A 25,069-nucleotide genomic window follows, 5' to 3' on the forward strand; every position below is an offset into this window, starting at 1 on the left:
GTTACTGATTCACTCCATTTTCTACCTGAGCTTTCTATTTTCTCGCTAAATGCTTTTGGAGTTTTGGATCCTCTAATTAATCACTCCCAGATTTTTTTGCCGTTTAACTTTTCTCTTATTTTGCTGGAGGCTCTTCTTCCATTTTCTTTCTCACACAGTTAAAGTTGGGAGTTGGGACCGTAAATTGGAGAAAGTTACATTGTCAACATAGAGTTGCTTTCTCCCTTGTAAATTTTAGGATCTCTTTCCTCTTAAGTCCTGGAAGCCAAGTGTTTAGCCTTGGGTTAATCACTTCTATGTACGGTTCACAAAGTAAAATTACACTAAACCATTACTATTGAAGTCAGAAAAGACATTTTAGTGAACCAATAAATATCTAATACAACACTTCTGATAGTGGAACCTTAGGAGAAAAAAAAAAGGGGCACTATGAATGAATTGGACTTCTATTGCATCTTCATCAATCATTAATGTTGACACCAAAGGGAACAAAAATAGGAGAAGTCTGGAATGAACCAAAAGATTTGTAGACCAGCAGATGCCGTCTGTTTTTCTGTTAGACTGACCAGGTCAACTCACATAGGACAAGTTAGATGAAACTGTAAAGTATGATGTTACACAGGGGCTTTTAGGGGAGAAGGACATAGGCGGTTGCGTCGAGGAGGAGAGAAGTTTGCAAAGACTAAAAATAGTTTGATCGATTTTGGGTCCTTGATCTTACTCTGAAGTAGAAGAAGAATCACCCAGACACTGAGAAAGTTTTGAGGTTATTCACAGTCCAAGTTTGCTTTGCTGCCATTTGTGGATGCATGTCAATGTCATCTTCTTGGAAACCAAGCATCAATTCTATCTGAATTGGATTCTTCTGCTGTAAATTTAGGATCTTTAAATACTGTTTCGGATATGGAAGGTGCTTATCTGTGTATTGTTCATTGGATTTTATTTTTATTTTTATTTTTCAGGCCCTTCCTTTATACCTTGATGAAATCTTTGACATTGTTGTTGCCGTTTTGCTGTCTATAACATTTGTTCTACTTTTCAGAGAGGTATTTTTGCTTACTAGATTTATCATAAGCTCATTGAGATGCAATGGGATATTGGGATTGCGATTGACTTGTGACTTGCCATTCTGGGTTAGATTATTCCACAAGCTATATGCTCAAGATATGGGCTTTCTGTTGCTTTAAATTTTGTTTGGCTTGTTGGCATTCTGATGATCATCTGCTATCCAATCGCCTACCCAATTAGAAAAGTAATGCGCCTTCATTGACTTACCAACACAGGTGGAAATCCATATATCTTCTCTTCTCCAACCAAAATCAAACTAAATAACAATATTTAAAATCCATCTGCATAACAACAATGACAGAGCCAGAGTCGCCGGTATTTAGGCTGATTAATGGTTGATTGATCCCGGGATTGGTTTGCTCTCTCTGCTTTTAATCAGTTGTAAAGGGGAAAAGATATCGCGGAAGGCAGATGTTTATGAGGCAGCTTCTATAGGAAGCTGGGTTCGGAGATAAATACTAGCAAGCCCTCCTCATTTTACATCACGGTACAGAAACACACTTCACGTCTTAGTAAGGGTCAACAAAAAGTATCCAAATTCTGAAGCGGTGAATTGGCCACGTCAGTGGGGCCCCTTTAGTCTACAAAACTTTTGGTTCATTCCAACCTACTCCACAAAAATATTCTTCTTTTAAAACGCTGAGCTAAAAGAATGAAAACTTCATTGTAAATGTAAGTATATATTTGAGAGATGACTGTGATCTAAAGATTTTTTATTTCTCTTTTTATTTAAAAAAAAAACGAGTTAATGTTTCTTTGGCAAAACTGTCATTATCCCATAGTTTCTTTCTACACAAGTCACATAATTTGGATACTACATTAGGCAATTAATGACATTATGTCCTTCTTTCCAATGGTGGAATATTCAACTCATATAATTATTCTCAAAAAAAAAAAAACATATAAATTATGAGTTATTTGTTTGGAATGAGAATAATTATGCTTTAATGGCCTTCCTAGTCTCCGACACATAACAATCATTATCTATGTAATTGATGCACTTTTTTCCAGTTTTGATTTGGTATACTTAATTAATTAATAAGATCTGTCTGAAGAATTTATATTAGTAATTTAGTACTATTTCAATGAAGAAAAAACCTGGATAAAAGAAATAGCATTGGGAGAGAAGAATATGATAACTCTCCCCCGTGGAACCCTAGCAGCGCCGACTGGAGGCGCAGAGCATGAAGACAGCTGTCCTTTCCGCCCGTGTATAGCTCGCCAAACTCGCTCCGGCATCAGCTTTCTCCCTACGGTCTTTTTATGGCCGGTCTTGGCTCCGATTCTGATCGGACATATCCAATTTCTTACTGCATATCTGATTCTGAGGGAGAAGGATTTAGCTGATGAGTGCTTGACCTTTTGGGATGACAATGGTGGGACGACATATGCTATTTCGATGTGGTGTCCTGACAATTTGGCTCGACAGCGGAGTGTTGATGTTGGTGGAATCGATATGTGGTATATCCCTGGTTTTGATGCCTCGACTGCCGAGCTTAGGTTGCGACTGTCAGGTTGTGGTGGCAATGACGACCTAGTTTGGATGGAAATCTGGTTGAGGAAGAAAGCAGTGTGGAAGATCGCCGATGTTGCAGGAGGAACCTGGCTGAGGATGGAGGTTGAGATGAGTGGCGGCGCTAGACTGGGTGCCGAGGCTGATTTTGGGTTGTTAAAAGGTTAGGTGCCCAGAGCATTTGGGTAGCCCAATTTCTATCAAAGGTCAACAGGTGCATTTTATGCCTGGGATATATTCTCACATTTGGGCTCTCCTGTAATGCACCTAGCTGCAATGATTATGAGATTGTTGGAGAAAAACGTTGAGCAACCAAAGAGGAAGAGCGGCCGTATTGTGGGTAATTTGAATGAGTTGCCTTATGGTACGGCGGGGACGAGCAAGACTGCGAAAAGTGATACTGACTTAGGCGCGAAGACTACAACTAGGAGCCGAGAGACCAACCTGATGCCGAGATTGTTGGCTACTGCAGAGGTTGAAGATGGTGCTGGTTCCAACCCTAAAGGGGAGGGACTAGCACCGCTTTAAGTTCTCTAAGCTTTTAGACATTTTGGAATCAAGCCTTTTGAAGTAGGGGTAATTTCTATAGGCTTTTCTAAGACGTTTCTAGTTGATATTTGTACCACAATTGCGTGATTGGCAGATTAGACTAGATGGATATTTCTTCCTTAGAGAGCGAGACTACTATTGCTTAGTTTAGGCTTGCTGTTCAGCGAGCGTCCCTTTAGATTTTAATGAGTTTAGAGTGGTACATTTTTGCAAAGTTTGTAATCTTCTATGGTCATTTCTGTCAAATTTTTTGATTTTGGCTAACAAAACTCTTTTCTCTTAATAATAGTATAGATAGGATAATATACTATGGGTGAGGATAACTAAATTTTTGTTGTGGTTGACAAACTCTGTTCTTTTTATTTTTATTTTATTTTTTTATTTTTTATTTATTATTTATTCTGGACGACAGTGTAACTCTCCACCCCTGATGTCAATGAGATTTGAACCCGTGACCTCCACCATGTTAGCTAGATTAGCTAACCAACACGTCACTGCTCACCGACGACAAACTCTGTTATCTTAATAATAGTATAGATTTCATTTAAAAAAAAATAGTATAGATAAATAAATAAGACTTTTTGGTCTATAAAGATTTTCTTAAGAGAGATTCTTAGGTAGGGCATGTATGCCACGTGGCGGTACGTCCAGCCAATCAATCATTGCATATGTAGAGGGATGTTTTGGATATTTCAATGTAATTAAACATGGGTAATTTTGGAATACAATTAAAAAATAGAGAAACATGATTAGCTGAACGTACCACATGACTGATATGTTTGCCCTATGATAACTCATAACTTCATACATTTTTATACCCTTAAATGTAGGATTCTAGGCGTAGTTCTTGTCATTTTTGAGTCATTTACTTTGTGTCTGTGTTTTGTAGGTTAAATTGGAGAAAAGAAAGATTTGGAGCTTAAAGTTAAACGCAGGATTGAAAGGGTGCTTGCTATCCTGAGTGTCCATAATTGTCTCTGCTTTGCGTCAACTTCACAGATTAAACTGTACCTTCTCACAAGGAACTAGCAGGCGAGCCTTATACCATTGGAAAGATACGGATGTTAGTTTTCTGAGGAATTTTACGGAAGTGGATTCGCATTCTCGTGGAGGAAGTTATGATGATTTAAGTGAACCTAGTTCGGGAAGGCAGATTCTGACTGATTTTCGGAATCTGACTTGTGAGGCCCAAGTCCGTTGTTCTTAGCACTTGAATGGAACAAGGCTGAACGTGTTTGACATATTTGGAGTAATTTCTTGCATTGACTTTAATAACCCTGCGTTTCTTTAGAGAGAAGAAAGCTATTCCAAGTTGGACTAGAAGACCTAAGAAGCCCAAGTCAAGTAGGATTTGGGAGGGACATAGAAGGCAGAAAACCTAGAACGTCTAGAGACACAAGAGACAACATATTCCGCAGAGAACAAGAAGAAGAGAAGCTCTCACCATCGCTGGACCCGAGTTCCTCAATTCTTCCATTGTTTGTTTCATGTTTTCTTTGATTCTAGTCATGTTTTTCATAGTTATGGATTGCTAAACTTCTAAGCTATGGCTGAGATGAAGCCCCTAGTATGACTATTCTATTTGTTTAGTTGGTTTGCTATTGAATTTCTGGATTTCTATGTTAAACTCTTAATCACCGTTTTAATAGAACTTCTATTCAAAATCTTTGCTCGGGATCAATAAGACCTAGGTTTTGTTTATGAGTTATTTGGTTGGAAAATATGATGCTTGATCAATGAGTAGATGTTTTCTAGGGTGCCAAAAGATAATTCAATCTTGTGATTAAAGAGTTGTGAATTAAGAATACAAGTGTTTGATCATAGTCGATATTCTTGTTTGCATGATTTCCTAGTTCTTTTGTGCTTAATGGAGTTGAACATGTTTGCTTGAACCTGATCATTTAGTGAAGTAAATTATAGTTTGGCTACTTGAGTTCTATACATGATCAATAAGTTGGAATTCATAGGTTAGGAGGACTTTGGCATATGTCCGGGATCAACAAGGCTTATGTACGGAAATCTTTAGCATGAAATCTAGGTGTTCAATTGTTATCAACTAGAGAATCGGATAGAAGTATTAGGTGGTCGATTCAATGCTTCAGCATCTTCATAATCTGTTTTTAAACTCTAAAGAATCTCATTACTCATTCTTGTCATTAATTTCAGTTTTTCTTTCTTTAATTTTCTGTTTAAACCTCAATCACATCATAAAAATCAGTTTGTTTCACTTAAGTATAGCACATTTGTCATAGCAAAATTGTTTCAATCAGTCATTGAGGGAATGACCTCGTGCTTGCACATCTATTCTACAATTGATTCGTGCACTTGCGAGTACTAAATTAAAATTGACAACACCCTACCTAAGAATTTCTCTTTTCTTAATTACTAAACTTTACATTAGAATGGCCAACTGGTTAATTAATTGGGAATAAACTTTCCACGTTTTGATATATCCCAAAAAAACCAATCAAAGCCAATTTTCATTTAACTCTAATTTACCACACTATTTATTTATTTTTGTATGAACTTACCAATGGTGAAATACAAATTATAAGACTTAATGAAAAAGCCCAACAAATACCATGAAACAAGATAAAATTGTAAAACAACATGACAAGATCCAGCAGAAGAAACTAACAACATAAAAACTCTAGCACTAAAAAACATATCCGCCGCTGTCAAGAGAGAGTCACCACCAGCCACAACGCAGATCGTTGCTATACTCCAACTTGACCCAAGAAGGCAACACACCTAAAACTTGAAAGTAAGAACCCGAGCTAAAATATCCCAAAAATACAGAACCAAAACTCCAACAATCCAACCGAAGATCCACCTTCTATGCCCTATAGCTTATTAACACAACCACTCAAAGAACAATAATGAGCTAAACAAACACACAATAACAAGAAACAAGACAAACTAAAACATGAAATTGGAGGTGGTGCATGCACCCGAGTTAAAGCTCTAAATACGTTCCGATTGATACACGATGAAGTGTAACACGTTCCGATTGATACGCGATGAAGTGTAAGTACAAGGTTTCGGCATTCCTAGTACAAAACCATGAGTCATAGGTCTACTAGAGTTATCAAGTGTAAACTGGAAGTGATATATGGTCATGTAATGCTTCAGCTGACTTTTCGATGTACTTCAGGTAAGAGCATATGCATTTGCATTTTATATAGGTCAACTTACATGCATTATGGGATTGCAATCTGTTATGCAATCTCTCTCAGGTTAGGTCGTCGGATTTTGTTTTTTTTTTTTTCACGTCTTGTGCGCATTCATTGGCTGTGTCTTAAAAGGATATTTTTCTACATGATTTGGTTAGTTAAGTCTTATCGTTTTTATTAGGGATAAAATCATGTTTATTTGTAGAATATCTTTTTAGGATATGTCCCTTCCATATAAGGAGTCAATTAGGTTTTGGTGTCTTTATTGTCCAAGGTTTTAGGGGGAGTCTGCATATTATAAACGGCAAGAAAATGTGTTCATTTTTTAGGCTTTTGATGTGAAAAAGATGGTGTTCTTCCATCGTGACTTAGAAAAACGCTTCATTCATCTTTGAATAGTGATGTGCTTCAAATCAGATCAGTAATCTACTTGTTCCATGTTAAAGTAGATTGTTGAGTCAAACACTTTTTCATTTATCAATCATATACTGCATATCAAGTACTCTCGAGGTCAGTTGGAGTTGTTGATGTGCAAAGAAGATTGAAGGTCGAGGTCAGTACCTGTCAATCCTACCAATGAGAGCAGTTCATCAGTGGAGAAGATTTACGAAGACGTGATCATACAGCCTTCTAGAATGAGTCTAGTAAGTATAGCCGAGGTCAGTGCTATTGGTTGTTTGTAAGAGAACTCATATCTTTCCATTAAGTGAATTGATTTTCACTAGGGCTTTAGAGAGTTAAGGCCCCGCAGTTGTTTTCCTCATTTTGAGGTTTTTACTATGCAAACAATTCTAGTCTCTCTTGATTGCTGTGTGATTGTGTTTACCTTTCTTTTCTGCACTTTATCTACATTACTATATTCAGGGATTCATATCTGGTTTTCAATCCTTTAACGTTTCTTGTTGGGGCTTTTTGAATTAAAGAAAAGTTGTGGTTTCTGTAGGAAAAGCCTATATATTCACCCCTCTCTAGGTTTTTTAGTTTCATCCCAGTATTTTCATTTGGCATCAGAGCAGGTTTATAAGGTTTCTTAGTACGATTCGTGGGAGGGATGGAACGAGATCGAGCCTTGGGTTCAATCAACAGTCCATCTTGGTTTGATGGGGAAGATTATTCCCAATGGAAAATTATGATGAGAGCATTTTTGTACTCTCAAGATGAAAATATGTGGAAGATTGTTGAGGCAGGGTGGGTTCATCCAACCAAACCTGAAAATCCTAAGGCTACTGAGTCTTCGGGGGCCAAAATGATTCCTAAACCAAGGGAAGAGTGGAGTACGGAAGAGGTCCGTGATTGTAATCATGATTATAAGGCAAGGAATAATTTATTCACTGCCTTATCAAAAAAGGAAAGGGTTAGGATCAGTCATTGTGAGACTGCCAAGAAAGCTTGGGATCTTCTCCAGGTTACTTATGAGGGCAATAAGAGAGTTAGAGCACAAAAGCTTCAGAGGTTGGTCCTAGAATTTGAGAACATGACAATGGGGAACGATGAGTCAGTTGATGACTTTCATGCTAGACTTATCAATGTGACAAGTCAGTGTCATAGCTTAGGTGATCCGTTTGAAGAACATCGTATTGTTAAGAAGTTCCTTAGATCTTTTCCACCTAGCTTTCAGTCCAAGCAAACAGCCATAGAGGAAGCACAGGACATTGACACCTATTCTCTAGATGAACTCGTAGGCAATCTCAAAACGTTTCAGATGAGAATTAAACCAGAAAAAAGGTGAAAAATATAGCGTTTAACTCTGTCAAAAAGCAAGAAGATGCTGAGGTTAGCACTGAAGATTTAGATTATTTGACAAAACAGTTCAAGAAATTCTTTAAGTCTAGGAACTCCTCTGGTCAAGGGTTAAAAAGTGTTTCTGAGTCTAATTCAAAACAAGGACAAGCTCCTGACAACTCCTATGGGAGGAACTCCAAAAATAGTAAATATCCCCAGAAGAAAAACTTTTGTGAAAAACCTAAATGTTTTGAGTGTGGTGGGACTGGTCATTTAGCTATTGATTGTGGGAACAAAAGGTACAACTCACGTGTAGGTAAAGCCTTCAAGTCCACTTGGAGTGATAGTGAGTCTGATACTCACTCTAAAAATGAAGAAGAGAACATTGCACTTACGTAAACTCTTCATAATGAATCCTCTGATGAATCAGACGATGAGGAGCATTCAGATGAAGCGATGAATGGTAAGTACAAGGAGCTTTATGAAGCCTCAAGACAAATCCTTAAGAAAAATGAAAAATTGCGTGAAGAGATTGTTTTGATTAAGAGAGAGAAAACGGAGGTTGAAGAGAGATTGGAGTCTTGCGTCAAAAAATGGGAGGTTGAAAGGTCTGACTTTGTTAGTCAGATCAAGGTTTTTGAAGAAAATTTAATGCTCAGGCTACTCTAGCTGGTTCACTTGCTTCTGAAAAATTAAGCCTTGAACTTGAGTTGAAAAAGTCTCACTAAAAGTTTTCTAAATTCTCAATTAGGTCAGACAAAGTGTCTAGAATGATTGGGATGGGAAAATTTGAAGGTGACAAAAAGGGCATAGGTTTTAGTTCTGGTGAGAGCTCTAAATCTTTGAAATTTATGAAGAGTTCAGGTTTTCTTCAACCTGAAAATGTCAATGATAGAAGAGGCAGAGAGTTCAGTTCTAGTGACCATGATAAACATTCAGGTTTAGCAAAGAATTTTGTTCTTCCTCAACTTGGATATCATTCTTTGTCTAGAAAGTTCACCCCTATTTGTCACCATTGTGGAACTTCAGGTCACATCAGACCTAAGTGTAACTATCTTCGGAGAAATGCATAAAGGGTCTGGACTCCTAGAAAGAGTAACCAAAACCTCTCTCTATAGACAAAGTTGAAAGAACACTTGAGAGAAATTGGCAGGATTGCTCACTTGGTTTCAATCCCAGCGTCCTGTCTGCCTCAGATGAAACAAATTTGGAAAAGAAAAGAATCTCATCACCCTACGTTTTCTCGTACAGGTGATTGAACTTCCCTCTATGTTTATGCATAAGTAAGTGATTTGCTGTTTATTTTTTTTAGGATTGCATATAGGACTTCAATCCTGAACAGGACTACATCAGTCTAAATGCTTTGTTATTTTTTTTTCCAGGATTTTTCATGTCTTTTAAGTTTTGTTTTTCTTAAAGAGTCTTTTCTAGCTAGCATGAGTTGTATGCATTCTATTTTTGAAAAAAAAAAAAGAGGGTGTTATGTTCATTAGTTCATCTTGCATTCATTTTTAGTTTTTCTTGCATACTGCATTTGCATAGGGGGAGCTTGGTTCAAAGAAGTTTTAATGTTTCAATGGTGTATAATCCGCTGCACAATCTTGTTTGGTTATCCTTGTTTGATGGTCACTTGCTTGTTGAAATTTATTGTCTCTTTCCATCTCATTATTGCTTAGAAATAAAAGTATTTCTTTCAAGTACTTATTTAAGTAAAAGTGTGATTGAGTAGGTTTGAACAGGTAGGTTCTGATAAACCTTTTTGCTAAGTGCTTGAGTTTTTCATGATTGATTCCTTCAAGAATCATGGGTTTATTATAATGCATTCAATCATGTGATTTAAGTAATCTTCTATCTTGGCTTTTAACTTGAAAGGTTGATACTACAAGGTTAAGATGATATTGGATTAGAACTTGTCTACCTCTGTTTCCTTTACCTATTTAAAGAGTGGGTGGATGATGGAATTGGTTGTCATGATGTATTCTATTGATCAATATTCACTGCTAATTAATTAGCTTTGTGTATCTTGGCTATGTTAATCTATACCATACTATGCTTCACGGGTGTTTTTGTTTGTGAGTGTTGAAGTGATGCAGGTCCAATAAATGATAAATGAGACACTCAACTTGTAGATTTATCGATCTCATGACCTTGTGAAGAAGTATGAGTTGACAACCAAGTCAAAGGTTTACTCATTGAAATATCAGGAAGGTGTATAGTTGCAGGCTTAGCTCAAACCTTTGGGATGATGTTTGCATATTGATGATGAACAAGTGTTATAGAAATCAAGATCAAGAATGCCAGATAAGGGGACATGAAGAGGTCACAGATTACGTGGTTATGAACAATTGGAGCAATGAGAGATTTTGGAGGAAGCAAATGGTCAAAGTTTATATGGTCATCCTCCAGGTAAGTAAACTATCTTATCATCTTATGTGATAATTTGCTTCTCATTGATATAATGATATATCTTAGAATCTAGTTCATTCTTGCATAAAGCACATTGATATGAGAATACATTTTATTTGTGACATGATTGAGAGAAATTTTCTAGAACTTGTGTTCGTGCCTTCTGAACATCAATTGATTGATCTTTTCACAAAACCTTTAGACAATGTTCTTTTTGAGTCACTTAGGAATGCCATTGGTGTGCGTTCTCGGTACTGATACTCTCCCTCAATAGGTTCATATGCATTTGTAGCTTCTGCATGTTCATCGTGTGCTTTCATTTAGATTAGACGGAAAGAAAATTAATTAGTTTCAGCAGAATGCATTTGTCTATACTAAGATTGCATGTGAGATTTCAATCCTGAAGTGTTTGGTGGAAAATTGACGTTAGATTGAGATCGTTGATTCTTGCTCTCATTTTCGATCATGGGTCAGGGTTGCAGAGCACTATATGTTCTTCTTTTTACCTCGGGTTTTTAGTCAAAGATTATGGCTGGTTCACTCTCCCAAACTTTGCTATATTCACTTGCACACTTAAGTCTTTTGTGGGGGTACATCTTGTTCTAAGTGATCTGGGATTAGTCCTTCACAAACTGCACTCTTTTTGGTGTTCGTAATTCTATGCTCCTTGAAAAAAAAAATTCATTGCAATATGGAGCTTGGCCAGGCTATTTCTAAAGTAAACAGGCCTCGGTTGTGACGACGAAGAAATAGGAATGGCTTGGTCTCCCGGTGGTTTATCTTGATGCTTTTAAACGACTCGAGTTGATGTGTCATTTGGAGTGTCCTTGTTACACTTAGTGCCCTAAAACCAACTGGTTTGGGAGCCACTGACATAAGGCTCGCTATATGAGTCGCAGCACAAATAGAAAAAAAAAATGTGTGTTTTTGAATAATGTGTGGAAGGCTTCAAAAGAAAATATATGTGCTCACACGGTGATATAAGGAGGACTTGAGAAAAGAAGAGTAGTGTTTGTAGATCTAATTCTGGTTGATCCTAGTTTAAGTTGAAGCCCCATATTAACATTTGATCACTTTACCACAAAGTTAAGAGATGCTTTAGCCCAAGTCTGTGTCTAAATGCTTGTTGTTCAAGATTACTGTGTAGTGTTACTTATGCTTGACTCATTGTTGTCTTTGAGAAGTCATCGAATCACTTTCTCTAAATGCTTTGCTTTTTCTTTTCCTCTCACTTCTGCGACTAATCTCACCTCATTGTGTGTTATCATGATCATGATCATTTTTTATTATTCATTCTGTCCAGATGAATCGATTAAGGGGGCATATGAGTACTACTTGTTAATTTTCATGTTTCTGGGTGAATCAAAATGAGTGTTGGATGAATGTTGATTGCATCTATATATGAATTGGGAGTTTTGGTACGGTTTCATGCCTCTTAATCAACATGTTCAGGTTTCTTATGGCATCGTTCTCTCATGCGATAGTATTGAATACAGTTCTTGTGGTTTATAGCTCAGAGTTTACTATATGAACTCCACCATGTTTTTTTTACCATCCATTGTTCATAGTCTTTCGCTGCATGAGGTGATGGTAATTCTATCCTGTTGGTGCCCTTTATCATTCCTAGACAAAAAGGAGAAGAAGTTGGGCTAATTCTATATGTTACATGCTTTTCACTGGTTTGTTTGTTAAAAGTGTTTCAAGAAAGATATCATGCTTATGGAATAAGGAAGGATATCATGCTTATTATGGAATATCATGCTTTTGGAATGTATTGTACTGATTGAGGGGGAGTATGGTTATTATAGGGTTGTTTTGTGTAGGAATACCAAAGGGGGAGATTGTAAGTACAAGGTTTTGGCATTCCTAGTACAAAACCAAGAGTCATAGGTCTGCTAGAGTTATCAAGTGTAAACTGGAAGTGATGTATGGTCATGCAAAGCTTCAGCTGACTCTTCGATGTACTTCAGGTAAGAGCATATGTATTTGCATTTTATATAGGTAAACTTACATGCATTCTGGGATTGCAATCTGTTATGCAATCTCTCTCAGGTTAGGTCGTCGGATTTTGTTTCTTTTTTTTTCACGTCTTGTGCGCATTCATTGGCTGTGTCTTAAAAGGATATTTTTCTATATGATTTGGTTAGTTAAGTCTTATCGTTTTTATTAGGGATAAAATCATGTTTATTTGTAGAATATCTTTTTAGGATATGTCCCTTCCATATAAGGAGTCAATTAGGTTTTGGTGTCTTTATTGTCCAAGGTTTTAGGGGGAGTCTGTATATTATAAAAGGCAAGAAAATGTGTTCATTTTTTAGGCTTTTGATGTGAAAAAGATGGTGTTCATCCATCGTGATTTAGAAAAAGGCTTCATTCGTCTTTGAATAGTGATGTGCTTCAAATCAGATCAGTAATCTACTTGTTCCATGTTAAAGTAGATTGTTGAGTCAAACACCTTTTCATTTATCAATCATATACTGCATATCAAATACTTTCGAGGTCATTTGGAGTTGTTGATGTGCAAAGAAGATTGAAGGTCGAGGTCAGTACCTGTCGATCCTACCAGTGAGAGCAGTTCATTAGTGGAGAAGATTTACTAAGAAGTGATCATACAACCTTCTAGAATGAGTCTAGTAAGTATAGCCGAGGTCAGTGCTATTGGTTGTTTGTAAGAGAACTCGTATCTTTCCATTAAGTGAATTGATTTTCACTAGGGCTTTATAGAGTTAAGGCCCTGCAGTTGTTTTCCTCATTTTGAGGTTTTTACTGCGCAAACAATTCTAGTCTCTCTTGATTGCTGTGTGATTGTGTTTACCTTTCTTTTCTGTACTTTATCTACACTGCTATATTCAGGGATTCATATCTAGTTTTCAATCCTTTAACGTTTCTTGTTGGGGTTTTTTGAATTAAAGAAAAGTTGTGGTTTCTGTAGGAAAAGCCTATTCACCCCTCTCTAGGTTTTTTTAGTTTCATCCTAGTATTTTCTTGAAGTGTTTCAAGGAGTGTAGCCGCTGCAAATTTCAAGCTATAGTGTTGAAGAAACATATAGTAGAATGGATCTAAGACCGCAGATCAATATGGAGGGAAAAAATTAGGAGAGAAATTGACACAAATTTATGCTTGATTTTTTTTCATTCTTTCTATATTTCAGCCAATATAAGAATTTTCCTTGTTACATTTAGAGAGGAGAAGATCCTTGATCCATGGTAGCCCTAACTCCCAAGTACTAACCCACTTTGTCACCATCCCTCATGGACCAACCTCCAAAAATAATAATGAAATAATAACAATAACAAAAAAAAAAAAAATTGCATTGCATCCTATCAAATTTATTCTAGCTCCTCAGGAAATAGGAACTTATTACCATCCGGCTCGGCAAATCCGATACTAGGATCCCTCCCCTCTCTGACCACCTTCCTTACATTTTCTATCCTCTCAAGTATTTTGTTGACAGCAATATCAAATGCATCTTTGGTCTCTAATCTTGACCTGGGATCTCCGTACACCAACTTTGGAATTAGGCTTATCACTTGCTCTCTCATGGCGAATTCCATGTCCTTTGAAATTTCAAGTAAGATTTTCTCAATGCTACCGTCTTTCAAATTTTGTGCTTTCCTCACTGGAATAAATACAGAATACTTGGTGTAATTCTTAGGCAAGTACCATAAATACTGGTTATAAGCGCTAGCCGGATGAAAGAAAACAGGAATGCAACCAGCCAGAATAGAGTCAAAAGCTGATTTTCTGGTGAATGTATCCCCTGTAGGGTGCAAGCAATAAACTGATTTCTGAAACACCCTCATAACAGTAACCGTTTCTTCACAATTGATCCCACTTGAATGGCAATTTAGTACCTTGCAAGTACTTGAGGCTTGACACTGATCAAAAAGTTTGCCCCGGATAGAGTTTGGCTGGTCAGGCCTTGGTCCACCAACAAAAGTGAACAAGTAAGGCCTTTCTTGCCCCCTCACTCTGTTCTGCCACTGAAACACTTCACTGTCCTTTGCAGGATGAAAGCCAGTGGGGTATGGTATAGCAATATCATTTGTCCGTGAGCTTCCTTCAATTGTTAACATAGTCATGTTGTTAGACTCTGGCGAGACCCTGAGTGTACTACCCCAGTCAGAAATGTTGTCTGTTTTCCTCCTATAGTCGAAAGCAACCCTCCCTGAAACAAAGAAATGGTCTCTCCCCCACATTTTCTTCCATTCGAATCTACTCGAAACCCACTTGGAAAACTCTTCACCGAAAGAGTCTCTGGCTGTGAGGTTTGGATCCCACAGATGTTGACTCTCCTCAAGGCCAGGATAGATTGGTATATAAATAGCTGAAGCCTGAGCGGAGTTGTTTGTCAAGCACTCATAGTGCTTCATCTTGCTGTGAAATATGAGTTCTAATGAGAACTGGTTAGTGGAGAACCATCTCTTGTTGGTTAAAACCCCTTCAGAGTTGTTAATTTCCTGACCAAAACCGAAATTCTTTATGTGTGGACACATATTGGGCATGTTACTTCCAGTAAGAGACTCACAGTTGTTGATCAGATCATAGTTAAATTTGGTAGGAAGATCATCATGGATATAAATGTAACGACCAGAGCATGAATCTGTGGTAGATTGGTTGATAACAGAAATCGACTGATTCTTTACAATACCAATTGGGTGTGTTTCTTTGTTTTCAAAGAGACTAACACCATTATTTACCCCCAAAAAATTACTTGGGTAATCAAAGGGAAGCAGAAAAAAGCACAAAATAAAAGAGAAGAGAATGCCTAACCAAACTTCTGGAGAGCACTTTCCAGCAAGTGGTTTCCCCATTCGGTCCTTTTGAGCAGATCTCCGAGTGTACAATAGAATAGCTCAAACTGATTCACTGAAGTCTGAAAGCAGATCAAGATGATAGAACTTATGAAAGATAGAAAACCCTTGTTTGTGAAAGAGGAAATATATATATCTCTATGGTGATTAAAATTGAGAAAGACTTTCCTTCTATGTTTATATGCATTTATCTAAACAAATTAAGTAGAATAGTTGTTACTGATTCACTGCAAAGAGAGGGGTCAATCTTTCCCTAAATGCCTCTGGATTCTTGAACCACTCCCATTTTTTGTTTGAATGATTTTATGCTCTAACCATATATGTTTAAAACCCTAAAACTAGCATACTAAACCCTGCACTGTAATTCCTATAATACTTATTAAACAATAAATTTTAATTTTAATTGGGTGCTTATTAAACAGCTATGTCCAGGCCTCCACGGTGGTAAAAATGAATGAAAATTGGGTGCTATGTCCCCTCCGATCATAGCAACTCATATAGATATGGGAAAAAAATTTACTAGTTCATGAATCTTGTTTTGGTTCTGCATGGAATCTAGTATGGTAGCTTTCATGTTTTTTCTATTTATTTAATTTTTTTTATCAGATAAACAACTCAAATGCTACAACTAGTCTTTCGTGAGTCGAACTCACAACTTCCTACTTACGAAGGGGAGACTATGCCACTAGACCAAATGGTACTGGGCGGTAGCTTTCATTTTCTTTTTGTTCCAGCGAGTGAGACTGAGAGTTTCGGCTATAATGTTTTCATGCAACTATCAATATGAAGGAACCAAAATAATTTTCTAATAATCGAGTTACGGAACCCAAAACTGGCTGAAGAGAAAGTAAGAGGTTATAACCAATTAAGCTTTAAATTTGAGTGACTTACTGTGTATTATATGCCTCTCTCTACTTATTTAATGGACTGACACCTGCTTATTTAAAAAAAAAAAAAAAAAAGCTTTGAACTTATCAGTTATAATTAATTCAATCACTAATTATTAAATTATATTTTTTATGATAATGATAAAGGTAAAAATAGAGCAAGGGTCCCCTCGGCCCTTGATGCTAAAGTTCTAGCATTCCTTGAAGCTATTCACCTTGCTATGTTGAGAAGTTGGCATAATGTTTGGATTGAGTCTGATTCTGCACTGGTTGTGTGCTATTTTCAAAATCCAAGACTCATAGGAGCTTACAAGTTCAGGTTTCACACATCTATAGGGAGGGTAATGTTCCAGCTAATGTCCTTGCCAATTTTGGTGCTTCCCATGTGAGCAGTCATGCTTGGTGCGTTCTCCCTCAGCTCTTATCTTTTGCCTTTGGACATGACTTTAATGCATGGCCAGCTTATAGGTTCAGGTAGCTTGATACTATTCTTTCAGATTTGGTTTTTGTTAAGGCTAGTTTTTCCTAGCAAGTACTTTCGATCTCTTGTTTTAGACTGTGCTCTTGAGTCTGGTTTTGGTTTGGTCCACCAGCTCCTTTGTACTTTTATTTTATATTAATAAAATTTCGAGTTAGGATGTTGAGCTAGTACGTTCAACTCCTACTTCTTCTTCTTCAAAAAAAAAAAAAAAAAAAACTGAAGGAAAGTAAGTGTCTAAGGGAGGGCATTGTCGATCTCATCCAATTTTTGTTGTATAGGAAGCTATATGGGACAATTCTAGTCCTTCACTTCCATGATTCCATCTCATTCAACAGTTGACAAACTAGGCTCTAATTTATGAAAAAACTTCCCATTTTTGAAATGTTTTAAGAGTACTTTATCACAATTTTTCAAAAGACAATATTGTGAGACATGAAATATTATACATACATATATATATATATAAATATACAGATTTTATCCAGAGCGGAGCTCCGCTTTGAAATTAATGTGTGAAGTTCGAGTTTTTGGTCACTTTTCGGTTGTATATCTATATCTCGACCGTTCAGTTTTTAGGTACTAGTGTATAGATCATCTCTGCAAATTTTCAGCTAAAATGATGATCATTAAGGCATTGATAACTGTCGTAAAGCTAGTGCGGTTCAGGTTGATGTGAATATGCGACCGAAAAGTTATCCAAAACTCGAACTTCACAAGTTAATTTCAAAGCGGAGCTCCGCTCTGGATAGGATCTATATATATATATATATGTGTGTGTGTGTGTGTGCGCGCGCGCAGTCCTTCTCAGGAGAGTACTTTATCACAATTTTTCAAAAGACAATATTTTGACACATGAAATATTATATATATATATTCAATATACCACAATATATTGTATCAATCAACGCCACTATGTAACAAAAGAAAACACGTATAGGATTCAGGAAATTAAAAATGATTTCTCTTGCATATGCAATCATATTAGTGCCACTATTACTTGGTTTAGTGAAATTAATGCTTAATATGTAAGTAGAAGGTCCTAATAAGTATGACTTGTAGACTAGTTATTATTTATTATCAGTTATAATATTATCCGTTGTTTATTGATATTGCTTGAGGAAAAAAATTAAGCACTTTTTTAACATCTTTCTTTTATAGGGTACATAGCTAGGTATCTAACCATGACTATCTTTCGAAATAAGTGATACTTGTGTTCTTGTATAAGTTGATAAGTTGAGTTGAACCCGATATAACGAGAGGTTGGTGAACTCAGTTGTTCTTCTATTGCAATTTTTGTTTTAAGTAAAAGTTACATATTTTAATTGTATTTATAATTATATATGTGTGTGTGTGTGCGCGCGCGCAGTCCTTCTCAGGTAAGGATTTCCTTACCTTAGCTTATGGAACAGATTTCCATATTTTGGCCACTTTTCGATCATATATTCACATCTTAAACATTCAGTTCTTGGGTCCTAATGTATAGATCACTTTTGCAAATTTTCAGCCAAATTGATGATCATTAAGGTATTGAACTCGATTAAATCAATGAACCAACCGAATCTGTCCAACCTAAACCGTTCATGTTCATAATTGTAAATTGCAGTTTTGAATGTCTTAACGCTCATCAATTTGGCTGAAAATTTGTAGAGATGATCTATACATTAGAACCTAAAATTGAATGGTTAAGATGTGAATATGCAATTGAAAAGTAGTCAAAATATGGAAATCCGTTCCATAAGATAAGGTAAGGATATCCTTAGTAGAGAAGGGTTGTGTGTGTGTGTTGTTATAGTAATAAACTAACTATTTTACCAAATAAGTAAATCTTCATTGGATTATGATTTTGGGTAATTACAATTCATTTAACCATAGTCTGGGTACCTTATTGAAAATGTTGTTTTCATGGAATATGATTTGGTAAATAATTACAAATTTATAATATACATATATAGAATTTTATATGAAATTTCTTAGGTAAATTTTGTTGGTCCAAAGAATATAGACAACGCTAGTATAGTATGGCGACTCATAGGTGTTCAAGACAATGCTATGGATAGGGACTTACATGCCACAACATTAGTCTTTCATCACATATCTCCTATAGCTAGTATACAATAATACATTCTGCTCCTTCTCTTTTCTTCAATTCTTTTTTCCTAATTTCTAGGGCATCATATCTCCTAGTTGATCAAATTTCAGATTGGGTTGACCTAGCAGAGAATTTCTAAAGTATTTTATTGCTCGTGTAGCCTGTTTGGAGACTAATATATGTTAGCTTGTCCTTAAATTCTTCATATTTCTTTTTATTTTCCTCCTGGATATCAACCAATCCATATAGCGTCTCTAAGTCATGTCCAAAAAGAAAGAAAGAGGTAGCCTATAGAGAAATGGAGGGAGGTTACATCATCATTGAGTTCTTAAGTCACATGAGACACAGATGCAAATACGTATACATTTTGCTTCCTATCATTCATGAGTTACGAGTTGCAAATAAATCAATGATTTACCAAAGTTAATGTAGTCTCTCCTTATATATTAATATTATTTTGGTTTATGATCTGTATATAGTGTCCATAACATGCTTATAATATATGTAATCTAGATCTGTTTATAGTCTCCAACCCATCGAGGTTTGGTCATGGATTTTTCTTGTGGAATTTTATCGTATGTCAATCCTTCCTTACCCTTGGAAACGTTTAATTGATCTCTCTCTCTCTCTCTCTCTCTCTCTCTCTCTCTCACACACACACACACACACACACACAATTTTGATTCATCATGATGATGATATATGACTGACATGAATATTTTTTTATGTGTTTGGCATTGACACAAATTGTGTTCTATCAGAAGTAAAGAACTATAGCCTGGTCAGTAATACTTTGGACCTGGGATTCTTCCCTTGGACCACTTAGTTGCCCCAAAGAAATTGATGATGATAATATAGACATAGGTACTTGAGGACTCAGCCCTTCATAATTATCCAAGGCATTGCACTCACATAGGGTACTAGAGGTGCCTTAGACCCAAGCTAAGCAAAACAGATTTTGTTGGTGGATGAGAAAGTTGTTATGACCACCAGTATTCAACAATCCAGGACAATTGTCACAATTTGCAATTCCTGAATCCATAAAATTGTAACGATTTGATGCTCTCATAAAATTGGGTACAATTGTTGCTGCAAGTTGATCATCAAATTCAGATATTTCACGTAGTTTGGCAGCTGAAATGTAGTGATATTTGGCCTGGAGTAGCTGATGCTAAAGAACTGCTGGGTTGGAATAACGAATAGGTGCTGAAGACCTAGGGTTATAATTCAGTGAAGGATACATTGAGATTGGAAGAGCATGACTTGAAGTAGGACTACCAGAGCCCATTTGGTTTTTGTTGTTGTCGAGGAGAGACTTGGGAAAAATTTAAATGACACTCTAACTGATACTAGTATTTGGAGAGGTTGCTTGAGGGTAGGTAGTGTTCTATACAATGCCTAGTGATGCTTTTATATGGATTTGTTGGGTGGAGTGGTAAGGAAACGAGAGTGCCAGATACAATGTTCAGGTAAATCTATATGATATATATATATATATATATATATATATATATATATTGAAGTAAGGGCCGGTGCGGCTGCCCTCAAGCCTTGATTAATGAAACAGCAGAATACATGGGGGGGGGGGGGACATGTTGCCTATACCCCAGATTACAAAGCACATCAAGAGAACTTCCTGAGATAATAACAGGAGTCTCAACTACAAACATGTATTCTAACAAGCACCATCTAGCGAAGAGTGCACGACTGGCTACTCTATTCGCTTTATAATTGTGGTGACATATCGGAAAGATAACTCTATTACGAAGAAGCATCAATACAAATAACACAGCTTTCCCACTATATTGCCACCGGAATATAAATCCGATGACACTAAGTTTCACCCTGCCACTAGGAGGCAGCGACCATTTGACCAAGTAAGGAACTCGCTGCCTACTTAGGGCAGACACATTACTACTACTAAAAGATTGCGACCATTTGCCAATGTAAGGAACTCGCCACCAACTTAGAGCAGACAAAGCACACAGAGTGCACACACCCAGACCAACCCATCTACTCTTACCTGAACTCGATAGGGACTTATTGAAAAGGAAAGACAACTTATAACTAACATAACAAAATAGCTAGAAAGCAAGAAAAAAACCAGCCCGGTTTGACAAATTGACCTGGCCCAAAGACATAGTCCAAACACCATCAGCCCAAGCCCTAGGTGATCAAGCAAGAATAGTGGCAACCACCAATCACACGACCCCGCCGCCAACTCCACCGTTGCACCACCAGGAAGTCCGACCTGCGTTGCTGCTATCATCGCTCCACTAGTCCCCTCCGTCGTCATTGGTAGGCCTTGATCGGGATTAGAAGCGCACGCCTCCTCCGGAGCTTCACGGCGCCCATTTGTCGACGAATCCACCAATACGCCACGGCGCCCCCAACCTCCAGACGTCCAAGCCTGTGCCACCGCCACCCAGACCGAATCTAGACGAGATCTGGGATACCGAACTAACAGATCTGACCCATCCCTGACAGGACCCGCTCCTGATTTCACCCTGAAATCCGAAGAGGCCCTGCGGGGCCCACTTTAGAAGAAATTCTACCAAAAATTTGACAGAACTTCCCCTAAAAATGGACAACCCAAAACCTGTAGAAAAACATCCACACTTCTAAATCATCCATCCTTATTCTCCTGGAGCCACCCTGCTCCCTATATCACAACATCTCACATCTCTCATTTCATAAACAATTCTGAATTTTAGAATATTAATCTCATAGGTTATCAGAGCAATCTAATATACAGGCGAACAAGAGAATAGAAAGCAAGATAAATGACCGATGCTCTTATAATGCGGAATCTATGACAGCTATGCCTCAACCCCAAGTACGCTCGACCTCAAGCTAAACTGGCCTGCAAACTGGGCATTTAAAACCGAAGGGCCCAGGGGAAAACATTTAAAATCTGTTAGAGTGAGTGGACGAAAATTAAGTACTTTCAAATGTATAAGTAAAACTTAATGCTTTCCCAAGTTATTCTCTAAAATCTCGCATGCAGTAACAATCTTGAAAACACTCTTAATCACCCTCTTTACTGAAATCTCAATCACGTAACAAGAACATCTTGAAACCTCTTAAAATCTCATCCTCAATCCTTATAAAAACATCCTTTTCATGAGGCTCGTTTGATGACTAGAAATGACTGCTGTCTAGTCATCTCATGCCATCTAGGAGGGACTGCCACCCAGATGACGCATCGGAAGGGACTGCCAACCGGGATAGGAGGCGGTGGATAGATGGGACTGCCAACTAGCCACATGTAGTAGACGGGACTGCCGACTAGCCACAGGTAGTAGACGGGACTGCCGACTAGCTACCTCATGTCATCTGGAAGGGACTGCCAACCAGATGACGCATCGGATGGGACTGCCAACCGAGCTGTAGTCTGGAAGGGACTGCCAACCAGACTATTACCTAGAAGGGACTGCCAACTAGGTAAGATACGCATGCGCCAAAACTGGCCTCCTTAATAAACTGAATAGCCTCCTCAATAAACTGGAAACTGGAAACAACCTCTTTCAACTACTTGCTTTCAGAAAGAAACTCGCTGTTACTTCAATAAAACATTAAAAATTTACCGAAAGCATAACTCAGGATTATCTCGCTAAATCAAACCTCAATATCTCAATAAGTCCTCGAAAGCATCCTCGAAAGCATAAAATCAAATACTCTGTAAATCAATAAATGCTTTCGGAAAGAAAACTCAATCTAACTTCAAGGCTGATAAGTGCGGAGCTCAAAGCTCAATAAATTTCGATAAATCAATCATGCTCAAATATTCGATGAAACATTCGTACTCGTGAATCCTCATAAAAACCGATATTTGAAATCCAAAAATTCTCATAATATTTTCTGAATTAGTCACTTCCTGAAAATCATTTCCCAACTCAATAACTCATGAATGACTATCTCAAAAATCTACTAAAAGCCCTCGGGAAGGAATTTCAATACTAATCTCGTAATCCATAAATAAATCTCGATAAATCAACGCTCAAATATTCAAAACATAATTAAATCTCAATTGGAAGAAAATAATAATACTGCATGCGGAATTAATTTAAAAACATATGTCCACTCACAGTACTATTTAGGCGACCATGCATACGAGTTCCTTCGTCGAGCAATAGCTCGGTACATCGCCCTGTACACAATTATATTCTGTGAATAGTTATTCGACAAATTAATACGATTCCTAAAATCAATTCCTCATAATTACATCTCCATTTCTCCTCGGATGCAACCCAAATCATATCACTAATACCATTTCGTTAATTTAAAGGTTCCAAGGCAAAACCGAGAGATATCCGACGGCCGGATTCTCGTAATTCGATAATCGAAACCATAAACTTCAAAAATTCATAATTAATTCCAAGCTTCTCCAAAATTCACTAAATTTCATAAACAACCTCTACAACAAATATAGGATTTAACTAGCTAAAAAAAAACAGAATATAAATCACTGTTCATAGACCGCACTATTCACCGTCGCACTATTCATGCGTGCCACTGTTCATGCGGCGCCCAACTCCTCCTCCGGCCACCAAATTTCAACCACAGAATCATCTCAACATTCTAAGCACTTTTCATAACTGTGACCAAGTGAGAAAATACCTTGAAATGCTCCAATTTTGCCGATGAACACAAACCCGGAAATCTCCAAACCCACCAATTTGGAAATCCTTCAAATTCACCTTTCAAACGTGGAAATTCCAACTAGAAGTCTTGAGGGAAGATGATCAGTGACTCGAGGTGCTCCTAATAGAGCCAATTTCACAGCCGAAGATAGCCGGAAACTGGGGAATTTCGCCGGGGAAGCAAACTGCTACAGTAACAGTGCTTGCATAAATTCGGGGTTTTCCGGCCAAATTGCCGATACCCACTGATACCATCGTATAGAGGAGGAAGAGACGGTCCAAGGACAACTGGAATCAAGTCAATCGGACGCCGGACGGTGAAGAAATCGGAAAAAGAAGGAGAGAAGGCGATGCGGGGGAAGAGGGGGAGAAAATCGGGGAGAGAGAAAAATGACGAGTTACCACAGTAACTCGTCCTATTTATAGAAAGTTACCATAAACAGTAACTTTACCAATTCGCTTATAAATTTCGTATACGAACTCCGATTTTTACGTACCACATATGCACGCGCTCGGTTTAACGTCCTCTACAACTTTCATGAAGGAAATTTTCTCAAATTTTGACCCGAACAAAAAGTCAACTTTTAGGGCCCCCTAAAATGTCGAAACGGAGCCAAAAAGTAAATGTAAAAGTCGTTTACCCATCGAAAAACTTGTAAACTGGTAAATTCGGGTCCGGGACGTCACAATCCCCTTCTAAACCCCATGCCTCTGTGTCTTGGGACCCGAAACCGCTCCACCAGTAGTCACCTGCACCGCTAGGTAACTCTACAAACCTCCTCGACCTCCGTGGAAACCGAACGACTCTGACCTGATGCACAAGAGGTTGATGTCCCAGCATTTTGACCACATCTCTGTCCCTGCTTAGAGGCCTCAGTTGTGTCCACCAACTGACTGACCCATCCGATGACGACGTCCCAAGGACGTGCCGGCGGACGGGGAAGGAAACTGACCTAGGGTATGTTTTACCTTTTTGGGAATCTCATTGAAAGCTAATTTTTTTATGAATTAAATACTTGTTACTCCTTAAACTTTCCCCTGAAAAACAGTTTAGTCCCTCGCCTTTTAAATTAAACTGGATAGTCCTTATTCTCTTTAATTCTCACACAATAGGTTCAAAATGACTATTATACCCCTCAGTTCCTTTTTTAATTTATTATTTCTCTTTTTTTTTTTTTAAGTTTCTCTCTTTCTTTATTTAGTTTTCCTGCCTCTCTCTCTCTCTCTCTCTCTCTCTCTCAATGAAATTCCCAAATTGATGGCAGCGACGCGCCTAAAGACCGACGACACGATGGAGCCCTAACATGAGTTCGAGAGACTGGGCAATGTGTTGTTGATTGTGTGCAAACTTGAAAGTAACGAACTGGGTTTGAAAAGTGAAGTAGATGTTAAGAGAGCTGGAAGCAAGGAAGTAAGCGATGATGGGTTTGGGAGAGAAAGAGGAAGAGGCGGTGGGTGACGAAGGAGAGGTAGGGGCTGCACTTGAGCTAGAGGCGGCGGAGCAAGTGTGGGTCGCAGGTGAAGGACATGGGCTGGAGGTAGGCCCAGGCAGCCTGCTTGACGAGGCGGTTGCGAATGGAGATCTCGTAGTCGGAATTGGTGGCGGAGTTGGGCGTCGGGGACTGGATGGCTGCGAAGGAGGAAGAGGGAAGGAGGTCCTTGAGGGAGGTGTAGGACTCGGAGCTCTTAAGGGACAGAAGATCTAGGTCGAGCTACGGCGGTCG

The 25,069-nt window shown here is 37.9% G+C and overlaps 1 protein-coding gene across 1 annotated transcript; it reads right to left on the bottom strand.

The window, feature by feature from the left end:
• Positions 1-13,760: 13,760 nt before the first annotated feature.
• On the bottom strand, positions 13,761-15,245 carry LOC112199229 (probable xyloglucan galactosyltransferase GT14). Its single transcript, XM_024340273.1, has one exon. It carries the CDS (start codon positions 15,243-15,245, stop codon positions 13,761-13,763), a length of 1,485 nt encoding a protein of 494 aa, XP_024196041.1.
• Positions 15,246-25,069: the final 9,824 nt, after the last annotated feature.

This window comes from Rosa chinensis, chromosome 4 (genome assembly GCF_002994745.2).
Source record: "Rosa chinensis cultivar Old Blush chromosome 4, RchiOBHm-V2, whole genome shotgun sequence".
Lineage (NCBI taxonomy): Eukaryota > Viridiplantae > Streptophyta > Magnoliopsida > Rosales > Rosaceae > Rosa > Rosa chinensis.

Bases quoted from the DNA above. Each gene is read 5' to 3' on its own strand.
- LOC112199229 (XM_024340273.1), bottom strand. From the start codon at position 15,245: ATGGGGAAACCACTTGCTGGAAAGTGCTCTCCAGAAGTTTGGTTAGGC.